General features: G+C 42.4%; 1 protein-coding gene across 1 annotated transcript in view; it reads left to right on the forward strand.

Moving 5' to 3' along the window:
- Positions 1–17057, forward strand: part of GPR143 (G protein-coupled receptor 143) — a 35316-nt gene that overhangs the window by 3441 nt on the left and 14818 nt on the right. Inside the window, exons 2-6 of the mRNA XM_069945210.1 lie at positions 3815–3924; positions 4457–4551; positions 9975–10067; positions 13667–13776; positions 15085–15193. Coding sequence (XP_069801311.1) covers positions 3815–3924; positions 4457–4551; positions 9975–10067; positions 13667–13776; positions 15085–15193 — 517 coding nt within the window. The remainder of the gene's footprint in view (positions 1–3814; positions 3925–4456; positions 4552–9974; positions 10068–13666; positions 13777–15084; positions 15194–17057) is intronic.

The raw sequence follows: 17057 nt of genomic DNA on the forward strand, positions 1-17057 counted from the left end.
ATTTTCCAAGTAGTCTGTGAGGAATGAAAAGTGGAATCTGATTGGTTGCTAGGGGCAACTGAGCCAGTTTCACTTTATACCATGTGTGATAAATCTCCCCCTATAACTATTAAAGATGTAGTACCACTGTGGTTTTGAAAAGGGAAATTAAGTTCCCCTGTTTTATTACAACTACAGTGTCTGCAATCATCTTCAGACCCCCCCTCCTCCTTCCCCCATACACCCATATGCACCCACATACACCCACACACACAGCCAATGGAAGGACTTCACTACATTATAGTGCACTAATTGGTGATTTGTTGTGTGGCTTCTGTTTCATGCTTTAAGGGGAGAATACCTCATTCATATGTAATGATGTTCAGCATTAAACAATACTTTTTGAAGAGAATATTTGACAAATGTGAGAAAAATCGAAGGCACACAAGCTTACATATTTTAGATATATGAGACCAGTATGAATACAGACATGTGCAATAAGCCTCCCTCAATATAAACCAGTTGTATAACACAAATAAATATTGAACTTTTTTTTTTATAGCATGAATAGACGTACTGTTTAAGGCCGGTTTCACACACAGTATGACACTGGCGGTTCTGTGGCCCGGTCGTGTCACAGAATGGCCGCTGTCATTGAAGTTCATCCCGGCTGGTACTGCAGTACTGGCCGGATGAACTTCATTTCTTTAAAATTGGTATGCCAATTCACCGTAGGCGACAATGTAAAGTATGGCTGGACATTGTGTGAACTGACAGTGTTGTGCGACTGCTATTCAATGAATAGCAGCCACACAAAACTGACATGTCAGTTTTCACTGCGGCCACTTGGAATTCAAGCTGGAATGTATACTATGTGTATACACTCTGAATGGGATTCAATTGACTTCAGTGCAATATAATTTTTTTAATTAATCAGGGCCAGTGTTGCCAGGGCAATTTGCAACAACAGCCATAATTAAATGAAAATTTACATTTTGTGAACATAGCCTAAGGCTATATTCACACAGTATTTCCATCAGTGTTTTGGTTACTATAGTATGAGTGGATTAAAAACACAGAAATTGTGCAAATCTTTCCATTATAATTTTGCACAGTCAGTTCCACTTCTGGTTCTGGTTGAAAAACTGATAGAAATACTATGTGTGAACATAGCCTAAAGGAGAAGTCCGGTGATTTGAAAACATTTTCATCAGCCAGGGTAGAACAAAACAAACTATCCTGACTCGCCTCTCCCCGTTTAGGATATTTGTAGCTGCCACTAGGGGGAGCTTAAAGAGGAACTATCAGCAGGTTAGACAAATGTAACCTGCTAATAGCCCACTTAATGCGCAGGAGGCGCCAAGGATGAAAAGTATGTCACTTTCCTTCATCCTCGGTGCAGTAAGACCATTAGGAGTACTACCCTGTCCCCCTAGTGCCGATCCGCCCCGCCCCTTCTAATGATAATCAATGGAGTGCTATGGATCAGCACTATAAGGACGGGGCAGTGCTTCTAATGCTCTTACTAGACTGAGGAGTAAAACACTAACTGCATGGAAGCGGCAGACATACCTTCATCCTTGGCACCTCCTGCGCAACAGGGGGCTATTAGCAGGTTAGATTTGTCTAACTCGCTGATAGTTCCCCTTTAAGAACTTACTGTATATTCACTCGTTTCTTCTTCTTCTTTTTTAATGTAATAATGGCACGCACATAAATTACATATTACTCAGGGAAATTAGATTTATGTAAAATTAGCTACATTTTCAATCAAAATCCAATCCAGAATAACATCTTCATCTAACTCTCCCTTAAACTTATTAACAGGTTGCCTCAGCTTTATTAGATGTAACTGAATGTTATGAAGGGTTGAGGTGGGCTAATACTTTCACAGCACTAAGCCTATCACTATTACAAATTATTCATATTTTTACATAGGCCATTACGTATGTGCTGCATAATAAGAGTATTGTTCACTAATAAGTCAGCATGTCACAGACAGACATCACTCATACACATCATTAAATGACTCATGTTCATATATAAACTTTCCAGTCGCTGACTATTGCTGGTCCTGGAGTGCTGACAATGGCTTTTTGCAGTTTCCTTCAATCAATCATACATTACACTAAAGACAACCTGTCACCTTCTATTTTATTTATTTTAGCAAGTTAATTACAAGGGCCTGAATTTAAAGGAGAAGCCTGGCGATTTTTAAAATTTGGCAGCAGGCAAAATGGAACATACTGTAAGTTTTACCTCTCCCAGTGCCCCATATGTGCCGCATGACAGGCTCCAGGATCCCGGCCAGAACTTTTTTTCCCCTGTGTTCCAATATCGTCACAACTTGGGGGAAATGCCCTACCTGGCTGTTGGTTTGCTCCATCAGTCAATCAATAACTGCAGCAGTTCCCGCCCCAGTCACTGATTGGCTGGGCGGGCAATCCATCAGGTGAACCATGACGTCGCTAAAGTTGGAGATCCCAGAGCTCTGCGGGGGTCTCAGAGCCGTGAGACATAACATAGTAACATAGTAAAGGTTAAAAGAAGACAAGAGTCCATCAGGTTCAACCTAGGGAAACCCTACTGTGTTGACCCAGGGAAGGCAAAACCCCCCATGAGGCAGACGACAACCGCCCCACCACAGGGAGAACCCCCCCCCCCCCCCCCGACTCCAATGGCAACCAGAATAATCCCTGGATCAATGTATCACCGGAAATCTAATGCCCATAACTTGTAATATTATATTGTTCAAGAAAAGCATCCAGGCCTCCCTTGAACTTATTTACTGAATCAGCCATGACAACATCATGTGGCAGAGAGTTTCACAGTCTTACTGCTCGTACAGTAAAGAACCCGCGTCGATGCTGATGATGAAATCTTCTGTCCTCTAGACGTAGAGGATGCCCCCTTGTCATGGTTACAGACCTAGGAGTAAAAAGATCACTACAAAGATCTCTGTACTGTCCATTCATATATTTGTACATTGTGATAAGATCGCCCCTAAGACGTCTTTTTTCTAGCGTAAATAACCTCAAGCTTGACAGTGCTTCAGAAGCACAAGGATTACAAGAATTACTTTCTGAGGATAGGTTCACAGTACGGAATCCACCCGGATAAGTTCCGGATTTCGTGGCTCCTACCAGTTTACTGCAATGCGCATATCCGCTGGCTCCATAGACACCATTCTATGGCCGGGCCGATTCTGCGTTTTGCCAAAAGAATAGACATGTCAGTTCTTTTGGTGGAATGCAGAATTGAACCGACCATAGAATGGTGTCTATGGCATGGGTGCATATTAGAGATGAGCGAACCCGAACGATCGGCATTTGATTAGTGGTGGCTGCTGTACTTGGATAAAGTTTTAAGGTTGTCTGGAAAACATGGATACAGCCAATGACTATATCCATGTTTTCCACATAGCCTTAGGGCTTTATCCAACTTCAGCAGCCACCGCTAATCAAATGCCGAAAGTTTGGGTTCGGATGGACTCGAGCATGCTCGAGGTTCGCTCATCTCTAGTGCATATGCGCGCCAATTGTAAACGGGTACGAATCCGACGAAACTTATACAGTGGATTCTGTAGTGTGAACCTAACCTGATGGGTAGAGAAAACTTAGTGACCTCTGTACTGGGACACTGCAAATACACAACTCAGCCATAGTCAACGTACTTTCTGGATTTCCAAATGATGAGTAGGACAAATATCAACACATGAAAACATAAAATCCATGGAGAAAGCCAAAAATTTTGAGAACTCATAAAGTTCAACCTTATTATAACTTAGTGAAATACTGTAGTGTTTATTTATGAGTATATATTATTATCATTTCAGGTGTGATACTACGATCAACAGTATGGATATCCTCACCATCTCTTATAAGCAACATGTCTCTAAAGAACACTACAGACGTTTGGCCCACTGCTTTTTGTGTTGGAAGTGCAGTAAGTAACAAACCTGATCACAGACTAGTAATGTGGTTGTGTAGTAAATAGCAGTAACCCTTGAAATAGAGTCTACTTGTATATGAATTCCTGCAGGAGCAATTGCTAAATGTTTAATAGGTATGCAGCATAAAACCTAGTTACAAGTACTATAGGGAGATTTATCAAACATGGTGTAAAGTGAATCTGGCTCAGTTGCCCCTAGCAACCAATCAGATTCCACTTTTCATTCCTCACAGACTCTTTGGAAAATGAAAGGTGGAATCTGATTGGTTGCTAGGGGCAACTGAGCCAGTTTCACTTTACACCATGTTTGATAAATCTCCCCTTATGTCTGTAAAATACTCACCTCACCTGGTCCAGTGCGGGCGCTTTAGTCCACCACTGTCCCTGCCAATGACTGATGCCAGTTGCTGATACTGCTGTGTCTTCCGCAGAGTAGAGTTCATGCCATGCTGTGCATATGCCAGGGTATATATGTCATATCTAATGACCTTCACTTTTTCAAGAGTCGGTTGTCTTTTTCCTGCAGATGTGGATACAACTGTTCTATAGTGCAAGCTTCTGGTGGTTGTTCTGCTACGCGGTAGATGCTTACCTGGTGATTAGAAGATCTGCCGGACTAAGGTATGAAGGAGGGTTATTGATGGTGATGGAGCCCCTCAGTGATGGCACTTCGACCGGGATTTCACGCAGCCGCACAGAAAACTCACATGTTCCCTTAGTCCCAGTAACGGATTATAATAGGGGCGTTTTCGGGCAGTAGCCCGGGGCCCTGAGCTCCTTGGGGCCCAGGGCCACCCAAAAAGACTTATACTTTCAGTGTTGTATTGTCTTCTGGCTACAGTTTTGCCATGATTTTAAAAAAAAATTCAGTTTTTTTTAAATCGCAATCTTGCACAAATCAGGACATCATGACATTATCTATCCAGTACTATGAAAACCACACTAGTGCTGCCATAGTTACAGTGGGGTGGGGGGCCCAGGCTTGGTGAACAGCCCGGGTGTCACGGCCGCGGCGGCGGCCCGTGCTCCGGACCGCCGCCGCGACCTCTCCATGCAGCTGCCGGGGTCCATGTACAGGGACCCGGCGCTGCCACTAGTTCGGCCCCGGGGGGCGCCTTACCTCGCCCCTCTCCCGTCACCCGCTGTGCTGGCCGGCGCGCGCGTCCCTGACTCCTAGGGCGCGCGCGCGCCGGCTGTCTCAGAGTTAAAGGGGCAGTGCGCTCCTAATTGGTCCATGTGTCAATCACTCCCCTATAAGTTCCAGCTCTGCCCCCTTCCAGGTGTTGGAGCCTCTACATGCTTCCCATAGCGTTTGGCCCAGCTCCCTGTTGTTCCTGACCTTAGTCCTTGTCCCTTGTTCCTGTCTTCAGTCCTTGTCCCTAGTCCTTGCCCGCTGCCTTCCCATTGTTCCTGAGTCCTGTCCGCCACCTGCGAGCACGTCTACAGTCCTCTGCCTGCACTATCTCCTGCCTACTGCTCCTGCCACGCCTCGCCTGCCGTCACTAGCAACCAAGCCAGGGGTAGCGACCTGGGGGTCGCCTGCCGCAGCAAGTCCATCCCGCCTTGCGGCGGGCTCTGGTGAAAACCAGCGGCCCCTTAGACTCCGCTCCCTGATGAGGTTAGTGCTATCGCTAGTGACGGTCCAGTGGATCCACTACTCCAGGCGTTACACCGGGGCCTATGGTTACGTTAATCTGTCCCTGCTTAGTCCCCCCCTCCAGGTTTTCTTCACTATTCCTTTCCCCCCATACCCTTCCTTTTCTCATTCTTTGGTTCATTATATTCTGTGGCACTTGCTACTAATATATTATTATGTTTCTACGAGAAAGCATATTATTTCTGTGTTTTCATTCTACTTTGAACTACATTTATGTGCCACTTTTGCGATCTTTGATTAGGTCGGTTTGTCACTCTTTAAAGAAAAATTTCAATAAAAACAAAATTTGAAAGAAAACTGACATGTGCAGACAATGTAAGTTACGGCTCCGGCCGTACTTTACATTATCCGCTATGGCTAATTGAAGTGCAGGCACACATGAATGTGCCCGGATTCTAATAAAAAAAGAAGTGATATCGGCCGTTCTGTGACATGTCTGTGTCACAGAATGTCCACTGTTTTATCATGTCTGAACATGGCCTAAAAATTAATAATAATAATAATAATAATAATAATAATAATAATAATATTATGCAAAGTAGCACTAGCGCTTCATCTTTTAAAGGTAGGTTTCCTTCAAGTCAGTGTTTTACTTAAAGCAACTCTGTACCCACAATCTGACCCCCCCAAACCACTTGTACCTTCGGATAGCTGCTTTTAATCCAAGATCTGTCCTGCGGTCCATTCGGCAGGTAATGCAGTTATTGTCCTAAAAAACTACTTTTAAACTTACAGCCCCTGCCAAACGGAAGTATCTGTGCCCTAACTTTGCATCACCCCTCCTTCCCTCCTCCCCACCCTCATCATCATTAGGAATGCTCCAGGCAGATTGTCTCCTATTCGTCAGCTGTGTGAATACTGAACATGGACTGGATCGTTAAGGACCTGTGCAATGTTCAGCATGGAGAAAATGTTCCAGTGGCATTCGTAATGATGAAGAGGGTGGGGAGAAAGGACGGAGGGGTGGTGCAAAGTTAGGGCACAGATACTCCCGTTTGGCACGGGCTGCAAGTTTAAAAATTATTTTTTATGACAATAACTGTTGGATTAAAAGCAGCTATCCGAAGGTACAAGTGGTTTGGGGAGGGGGGCAGATTGTGGATACAGAGAAGCTTTAAACTAGGCATCTTTGAGCTTGACTAAGGATAGATGCAAAGCCAAAGGTCTCTCCAGGAAAGAATACCATCTGCAGACACCTGCATCAGGGTGATTAGTACAAAGCACGGTGCTGGCTGTTCATAGGTCCACTGTGGTGGGACCTAAAGGCGGGCGTACACTTATATATCATTTATTGAATCCCATTCTCCCCATACACATGAACTGTTCTCTATGGGAAGGGTATGGGTAAGTCACAGCCACGCTGACATCATCTGTTGGTGGGACATCTCCACACACTTTTTACCAAGAGGTTTGGCTGAAATACGTGTAAAGTGTATGGGGACGTTAGGGGTAAGATTTCTTCTTGAGGAGATGTCATAATACAGTACATGCAAGATCACTTTGGTAATGTATGTGATTTGGGACTTCAACTGATTTCTAGGAAGAAAGGATTCATCAAAGCTGCCAATTCTACTGGAAATGCTATTAGATTTCACATATTAGAAATCTGAGAACATTCTAAGCACATCCTCATAGTTTTGAACAACTATTTGCATATAGTATTGCATTAAAGGGGATGGCCACTTTATAGTAAAATTGCTCAGTGTACAGTATTAGTGTATGGCAGCAGCTCCCTGTGTACCTCATAGAGCTAATATCAGAGCTCCTCCAGGCTGTGCTGCCCTACTCTGTGGGGATTCTGTCCATAAGATGGCTGACATGGAAGAGCATGTTACCATGCCCTGGCCCCAGTGTCCACCACAGAGCCTGTATATGCCTATGGTGGACACTGGGAGGCGGGGCATGGTCACATGCTCCTCCATATCGGCCATCTTATGGACAGAAACACCACAGAGCAGGGCAGCACAGCCTGGAGGAGGGAAGTCTGATATTAGCTCTATGAGGTACACAGGGGGCTGCTGTCAGTATATATAGTGAGTACACTTACTTATACTGTACACAGTGCAATTTTACTATAAAGTGGCCAACCCCTTTAAAGGGGTTATCCAATGTTAGAAAAACATGGCCACTTTCTTCCAGAGATGGCACAGCCCTTGTCTCCAGTTTGGGTGTAGATTTTGCAACCCAGTTCCATTGAATAGAATAGAGCCTAATTGCAAACCACACCTGAATTAGAAACTAGAGTCATGTTGTCTCTTGAAGAAAGTGGCCATGTTTCTCTAAGGCTGGATAACCCCTTTAAGCACTTTTTACACAGGTAGAATATCGGCACACAGGAACACTCACAGCTGATAATCTGTCTGCATAAAAGGATGAGTGATCAGCCGACTAATAAAAAGTCACCCATTTGTCAGCTAATCGCATCTTTTATTTAAATCATGCAAGAATGTGTGGACATGATTAAGTCTTAGGCCATGTTCACACAACACAAGTTCCGTACTAATCACAGCTGTTGTTGCATTGGCCATGATTGGTACGGAACCTACCCTGTGCTGCAGGCCGAGGGAATCCCGGCCTGAGTGTATACACAGGGTACACTCCGGCCGGGATCCCTAGCGGTGCCGTAGAAAACTGACATGTCTATTCATTGATAGCGGCCGCAGAAAACCCTGTCAGTGCACACTATGGAGTGTGCGGCCCCGGCCGCACGCTCCATAGTGTGCAGTGGGGAGTTCTGATGCGGGCGATGCGGACGATCAGTGAGATCACAGAGGGTTTGGGGTGTTAGCTGGGCCTGTACTTAAAAATTTTGAAAATTTTCCCAAGGATATGGGCAGATGGATACTACACTCAACATACACATAGTAGTATACAGTCTGAGTATACAAGTTAAGGAAACGGTTAAACCAAGAAAGTCCTTCCCCTCTTCAGTAAACTGCAATGTGATACAAGGTTTCATTATAAAATAATTTAATTTGGGAAGTCATGCTTTCTTTCACACATTATCCGCATGGTACAGAGATATCCTTCTTCCTTTCTAGGGATAGCCATAGGCGGAACAGAACTCATCTGCATTTCACATGAGTGATTGTAAGGGACCGATGTGAAAAGGTCTGATAGGAACATGATCTGAGCTGAAATAAAGCGAAAGAGGCAAGAAGCAAAGATTAACCTAATGAGCGTGAAGCCTAAAACCGGTCTAAGTGCCCTAATGTCCCACATATGTGAGGGACGCAGGGAGGGTATAGAACACATCAGCATTGGAACTGAATGTGTAGGTCATAGAAATGTATGTTATTATAAGAAAGTATATTAACAGGGCTGCAGGTCAGGGTGAGAGGGGTATGGAGTAAGCACAGAGGCAACAAAGGTCAGATTGTGTACAGGACATAGAATGGTGCCAGTCTTCGTCTATATCATTGTTATTTGCCATAGTGCATAAATAATACCAGATATAGTGCACAGCCTATGAAATATATCCCATTGTGCACATTAGCTATACCACAAGCATAGTACCAGCAGTTTGGATGTCCAGGGTGCCATTTACAGTCATGTACAGGGTGAACCCACAGTGCTGTTACTCACATTACCCCTCATATCACAGTGCCAACCAAACATGCCATAGTGCCCCCTTTGAACTACTATAACTGGTAATAATTTTAAAGCAGCCTTTTGAGTTCTGAGAACGTAATTTTATAGAAAAGGATGTCTAGACTTTTTTCTTTATTGTAGTGTCATTATTCATGAAACACTGAGTAAATGGTCAGATAGTACCAAGGCCTTTTTAGGAATCCATTGGGTAGTCCTGATCAGTGAGTGACAGCCTTAAAGGGAATCTGCTGCACCCCTTCCCCGGCCCTCCAGCTGCTGATTGATAGCTGACTGCCTATACATGGTATACACAACTTCCAATCAACAGCCAGTGGGCAGAGTGTGCCGGTGCTCATGAATATCCAGGACTACTGAGCTCACGCACATACTGGAGAGGACTACTTATTGTCCATGTTATTCAGGAGGATATTTCTGAATCAGCTGCACAGAACAATGTAAGTGATACATCATTCTGTGCAGCTTCTCTGTCACTAGTTTATACTACCCTTAGACAGGACAACATAAAGTCAATTGTATCAAGGCATTTTACATATAATATAAGTAAAAAAATTCAGTCATCATTACAGACTCCTTGATTGACCAGGCAGTCATGTTTCAGTCAGTGGCCACATTGCAGGGTCCTATGATGTTTCCTATATGCAGACTTCCTCGTGACTTGTTATACTACACTGTACAGCTTCCGCGTTCTCTCTCTGGATCCTAATTCAATCCTAATAAAATATTTACATTGTTTTGTTCTATAATAAAATACAACAGGATCTTCTTCTCTTTGCAGCACCATTGTTCTTTACCACATGATGACATGGGGCTTGGCCATTCTGCTCTGCGTAGAAGGTGTTGCTATGCTCTACTACCCTTCAGTATCTAAGTGAGTATCCTCATACCGCATGGATTATTCAGGACTGTATCAAGTTAAAAAAAAATTGAAAGTATTTCTGTAGTTTTTAGATATTCCTTGTCTGTGAGGCTCACCCCATAGACTGTGATATGGGAGGGTGTGGGAAATTGTAGGGTTATAGATGCTTAGAGACAAAAGGAATTTTACTAAACTGTTAGTCTGGATTAAGATGTTTTTTTATTTTTTTTTTATAATCTCCACTCAACTGCGTCAACATGTTGTAATAATCCCTGACTCATGGGGTTTGGCAACCTGTGCTGTTTCTAGCTTGGCGCTGACATTTTCTCCTGTTCTGCTCCTGCACAATGTCTGCAGAGTCCTGGAGGGACACAGAACTAGGAGACGCTGCCGTCCTAGGACACAGGGCAGGAGAAAAACAAACACATTTTATGAAGGTATGACGGGTTTAAAGGGTTTATTATGCTTGTTTCAGTAGTACAGCCAGCTTCATAGCCATGTTGGGGGGACAGATCCTTAAAGGGGTTAATAAGGGAAAATCTTTTCCTTTGAAATAAACTGGTTTTGGAAAGTTATATAGATTTGTAATTTACTTTAATTTAAAAATCTCAAGTCTTCCCATACTTAACTGCTGCTGTATGTCATGCAGGAAGTGGTGTTTTCTTTCCAGCCTGACACAGTGCTCTCTGCTGATTTGCTGCTGCTGTGCACAGTTCCTCTCTTGGACAGAGGTGGCAGAAGAAAGCACGGTGTTATACTGAAAAGGAAAACAACATTTCTACTCTATATAACTTTCTGAAACCCGTTGATCTGAAAGAAAAAGATTTTCACTGGATAACCCCTTTAACATCACTACATGAAAACAGCAGGATTGGCTGATTTGTTTTCCCAACCTTTTTCAGCAACCACCATAAGGTTGGAAGAGGCTAGGGCATGCTGTTTCAAGATAGGTGTGGGTCCAGATCCTGTGGATGTGCAATAAATGCAATAAATGTCCAGATGAGAATACCCATAGGAACCCAAAGGTGGACTTTACTATCACTCTGACACCTTGTTGTAGATATTAGACCTCATTTCTTTAGGTGGCCCATTTGACAAAGAATTAAAGGGGTACGCCTGTAATTTTTTTTTTTCACTTTCAAATAAACTGGTGTCAGAAAGTTTTACAGATTTGTACATCACTTCTATTTAAAATTCCCAAGTCTTCCAGTACTTATTAGCTACTGTATGCCCTACAGAAAGTGGTGTATTCTTTTCTTTCTGACACAGTGCTCTCTGCTGCCACCTCTGTCTGTGACAGGAACTGTCCAGAGCAGTAGCAAACTCCTAAAGAAAACCTCTCCTGCTCTGGCCAGTTCCTGTCTCAGACAGAGGTGGCAGCAGAGAGCACTGTGTCAGACTGAAAAGTATTCACCACTCCCTGCAGGACATACAGCAGCTGATAAATTCTGGAAGACTTCAGATTTTTAACAGAAGTAAATTGCAAAACTATGTAACTTTTTGAGACCAGTTGATTTAAAAGAAAAACATGTTTAGTCGGAGTACCTCTATAATATCAGTTTTCATTTGATTCTCCATCATGCCTGAGCCTGACCCTTATCCTAGCGACATCATTTGTCTCTGGACGGTTGGGAGAGCCTCATATGACTTATGCTAAAGTCCGAGCGGCTGACAAAGGTATAAGGTGTATAGACCCCTTTAGGCTGGTTTCAGACATTATATTATCAGAATATCAGCCCCACTAGTAGTTTTCTACACCCAGACGTAGGCCACTATAGACTATCGGGTGATAGTACAGACCGTGCTATATGAAGGTGTTTTCTATTGTGATATTAATGAAGCCAGGTGTGAGCGGCCATAAATCCTTCCCTGGTAACCTGGCTCAAGGTTTCCGCATTCTTCTTCCTCCAGTAAATTAGGTTTATTTAACATTCCCACAAAACCCCTTTAAAATTCCTGGATATTAGAAGACCTTTCAGACAAACCACCTTATGTTCCAGGTCTATTTGGCCCTTAACCTTCTCCTTGAAAGGTGAACACCGGCGATTCATAAATACATTAGATGCCTCCGAGGTAAACTGTGAAGACAATTGAAGCCATTGTAAAGCCCAATTTCAGTGGCATTTAGAAGTAAGCCTGAAACTGAGAGGAAGGTATTCAGTTCTGATTGATGGGTCCCGTCAGGGCGGCCAGACAGACAAAAATAAAAAATAGACCATTGCATAATGTTTGTGTTGCTTACCTTTACTTTAGATGGATTACTGCCTCTAAGTCTTTGATGTAACTGTGTATTTTTAACATTGCTTTTTCTACAGTATATATTTTCCAAGACAGATGACTCAGTTGGCCCACACGGCTAAGGGAATATTCATGTAATGTTTTCTGTCGGCCATGACCATATAACGTCTTTTTTTGCGCCGTTTGATGGGCGTTTTTTTTTTTTGTATAGCTGTTAATTTGGCAATAATTTCAAACAACCAACATTATTATTTGGACGGCCAAAAAAAGATGTTTTGTGGTCATGGCCATATATTGGAGTATCTTCAAAAATGTTTTCTGACATATAGTGTGCCGCAACATATTTACAGCAGGTACATTCAGTTTAAAGGGGCTATTCAGACCTAGACTTTTCTTCTAGGAAACACACCAGTCCTTCTGTCTCAATTTGGGTGTGAAGTTTTGCAGCTCAGTTGCATTGAAGTGAAAAGACCACACACAACATGAGGGCAGGAGTGGTGCTGTTTTATATACATATAACATACAAATTTCTCCTACTGTTGAAAATCAGCAAGATAGATTTCTTAAAGGAGTAGTCTGAGAGTTAAAGCGGCTCTGTACCCACAATGTGACCCCCAAAACCACTTGTACCTTCAGATAGCTGCTTTTAATCCAAGATCTGTCCTGGGGTCTGTTCGGCAGGTGATTGTCCTAAAAAACAACTTTTAAACTTGCAGCCCTGTTTCAAATTGGGGTGGGCTAAATGTTTGTGCCCTAGGCTCACACCGCCTCTCCGTCCCTCCTCCCTGCCCTCCTATTCATCATTTGTCAAAACACTGCACATGGTCCTGGTTAGTTAAGGCCCATGTGCACAGTGATGATTGGGAGAAATCCTGCACAGGGACCTTCCTAATGATGAAAAGGGACAGAGGGGCAGTGCAGGCCTAGGGCACTGGTACTCTAGGCCACGCCAATTTGACACAGGGCTGCAAGTTTAAAAGTTGTTTTTAGGACAATAACTGCATCACCTGCCGAACGGACCCTAGGGCAGATCTTGAATTAAAAGAAGCTATCTGACAGTAAAAGCGATGGGGGGGTGGGGCAGATTGTGGGTACAGAATCGCTTTAAATACTCCCAACAGTACCTTCATGTAAGACTCAGTTGTCATCATATTTATATATATATTTAGAAGCAGATGCATCAAGCTTCCTAGCACAAGCTGGAAATCCTTGCGCAAAAATTGTGTAATTTTTTTCCCCACAGTTTATACTCTGTATGCCATTTGGGCAGAGAAGGGGGTGGGGAGGGACACCGCAAGATGTATCAATATTTTCACTTGGATTAGCCAAATAATTAATAATCTAGGGTAAAATAGTTTCACCTTGTTTTCCAGCTGTGAGGAAGGTCTAGAACATGCAATCCCACACTATGTTACTACCTATGCACCTCTTCTCCTCGTAATGGTAGCTAATCCTATCCTGTTTAGAAGAACTGTTCTAGCAGGTAAGAAGAATGGCATAATACTTATTTTTACTCTTTTTCATATAAATTGTAGAATTTCTTACCGCTATATGACACTAATAGAAATTTCAGTGTGTAGAAGCAATTGAGACATGAAATATAGTACATGAGTAATACCAGATTCAATATTGGAATCTGAAGCAAAACTTTATCTTTGGGTATATATGAAAGAATTGTACAACAATCTTCTCATAAATATATTGAAGCTCCCAGCATATACTTTTATTGGAGGCCATGATAGATGCCATATAGTGGCATCCCCCAAACAATGGGACCTATTGTTAGAAAAAAAAAGCTGCCATCTTTGCACACGTAATGACATTACCTAAAAATCCACTTTGTCTATGCCTTTGTATTACACAATTATTATCAGCTGTAGCCTTATTCACATCTTGTTCTTGGCTCTGGTTGTCGTATATGAATAAAGGCTGTGACATACTGTACGTTACATGGTGGCATATGCTTTTACAGTGGCCATTTATATTATGTATCCATTATATTGATGCCATAAAAATCTATGGGTGACAGATACCAATGTACCCAGAAGAAGGAAAAGAAAAGCATGTATAAGTAACTTGTGCACACCAAATTACTGAAAAATACAAAGTTTATTAAACAGACAGCACAATAAAACATAAAAGCATTTAAAAACCATCAGCACATCACTCTCTTGTACAGAGTGTGCACTCCACTGCGCAAGGATACAATAAATCCACAAAACAAGGGCAAGGTATAATAATACATGTAAAGAGATAATGATAACAAAAATACAGTAAATAAGTCAACATGCAGGTTTATTTGCCATACAACTTGTATAATACTAGGCCCGATACAACAGTGGAGTGGGGATACTCCACACATATCGCTGCTGCCTTCCACTTCACTGTTGGATCTGCCTAGTAGTATACAGTCCTAAGACAACCTCTCCAGTATCAAGATACCAATGTATGACATCTGTTACATTTATCCATTACCCATTGTGGCATAGAGTGATATTCCCCATAGAGTATGACAACTTCTTTAGGCCTCAGTCATACATTGTAGTCACCATTGATACAACTTCCTCTCCTCTCTGGGATCCGTTCTTCTAAATACAATATGGCTCGAGTGTCTTATACCTAAGAATGTTAGGAAGAGGCCCATGAGCTTTTTGTTTTCCTGGAAAGGAATTTTTGTTCCTCAAGAGACGAACTTGTTCTTGCTATAATTCAAATCCAATATCTAGCTCCTAGAGAGAGGCTGAATGCACTGTATGCGTCTGTTTTCAACTTATTCTTTATGTTTTACTAGTTGCCACATTATTAAAAGGAAGACAAGGAATATATACGGAAAATGAGAGACGCCTAGGAACTGAAATTCAGATACGTTTTTTCAAGATTATGTTGGTGTTCATGATATGGTAATTGTTTTATTGTCTTATGTGAGAATGAAGAACAAAAAACTTTGGTGAAGATTTATTAAAGGAGAATTCCGGGCTAGAGTGATTTCTGGTAATGTGAGTGTCGGGAAGGGGGGAGGATGAAAGACGTAACATGCTCTCACCTCCCCCGCTTCAGCGCTCCTACCGATATTCCGCCACTGACTGTCTGAGCGTGACTGGCACGTCAAGTCCTAGGTCCCCTCTCTTACCAGGAAGCAGCCAGGGACCGGAGCTGCAGGATACCGGCATCAGCAATAAAGCGGGGGAGGTCAGAGCATGTTACTTCTTTCATCCGCCCCTCCCCGCCACTCTGCCAAAAATCACCCCAGCCCAGAATTCTCCCAGAAGTTATTGTAAGCGTTGTAAGATACAGTAGTAAAATGTCCGATAGCTGCCTAATGTCTCTGCAACATCCGTAAGCTCGGGCATCTATTAAACATTGCAACATATACCTGCCCCCTGCTTGTCTTGAAAGTTATAATTTTACATGGTCAGAGGGAGGAAGGACAGGAAAGACCTTTTCTGCTCCCCCGATAACTCCTTTAAGTGGTAGAGTAGGATGTAGGGGTAGTAATTTCTGACAGTCTTAAAATGAGTCACCAGTGCAACCAGGCGGTGGGGAAAGCTGGGCTGTATACTGTATATAATGGTATACTGGGCTGTATATGTAATGGTATGCTGGGCTGTATATGTAATGGTATGCTGGGCTGTATATATAATGGTATGATGGGCTGTATATATAAATAATGGTATGCTGGGCTTTATATATAATGGTATGCTGGGCTGTATATGTAATGGTATGCTGGGCTGTATATATAATGGTATGCTGGGCTGTATATGTAATGGTATGCTGGGCTGTATATATAATGGTATGCTGGGCTGTATATGTAATGGTATACTGGGCTGTATATGTAATGGTATGCTGGGCTGTATATGTAATGGTATGCTGGGCTGTATATATAATGGTATGATGGGCTGTATATATAAATAATGGTATGCTGGGCTTTATATATAATGGTATGCTGGGCTGTATATGTAATGGTATGCTGGGCTGTATATATAATGGTATGCTGGGCTGTATATGTAATGGTATGCTGGGCTGTATATATAATGGTATGCTGGGCTGTATATGTAATGGTATGCTGGGCTGTATATGTAATGGTATGCTGGGCTGTATATGTAATGGTATGCTTGGCTGTATATATAATGGTATGCTGGGCTGTATATGTAATGGTATGCTGGGCTGTATATATAATGGTATGCTGGGCTGTATATGTAATGGTATGCTGGGCTGTATATATAATGGTATGCTCGGCTGTATATATATATAATGGTATACTGAGCTGTATAGCTAGAGCTATAACCAGTAAGAAGAGGGAGATTGTGATCCCGCTGTATAGAGCTCTAGTGGGATCACATCTGGAATACTGTGTCCAGTTCTGGAGACCTTACCTACAAGAAGATATTGATAAAATAGAACGGGTACAAAAAATGGTGGAGGGTGTCAGGGATAGTAGATGCTTGGAACAATTTTCCAGCAGATGTGGTTGGTAAATCTACAATAACAGAATATAAACCTGCCTGGGATAAACCTATATCTATCCTAAGATAATAAGAAAGAAAATACTAAAAGGGCAGACTAGATGGACCCAGTGGTCTTTTTCTGCCGATAATCTTCTATGTTTCTAAGTGAACCTAGGCTAATATGGCTTATGTTGTAGAATTAGGTAAGAGTGATGTCATGTTTTTCCAGCGAAATAAAAACTTCCATAACATTGTGTAATATGCTTAAAATCCCAGAAGAAAATAGGAGGTTAAAAAGAATGTTTGTATTCCTCAACCT

The sequence above is a fragment of the Dendropsophus ebraccatus genome, chromosome 11 (assembly GCF_027789765.1).
Source record: "Dendropsophus ebraccatus isolate aDenEbr1 chromosome 11, aDenEbr1.pat, whole genome shotgun sequence".
Taxonomy (NCBI): Eukaryota; Metazoa; Chordata; class Amphibia; order Anura; family Hylidae; genus Dendropsophus; species Dendropsophus ebraccatus.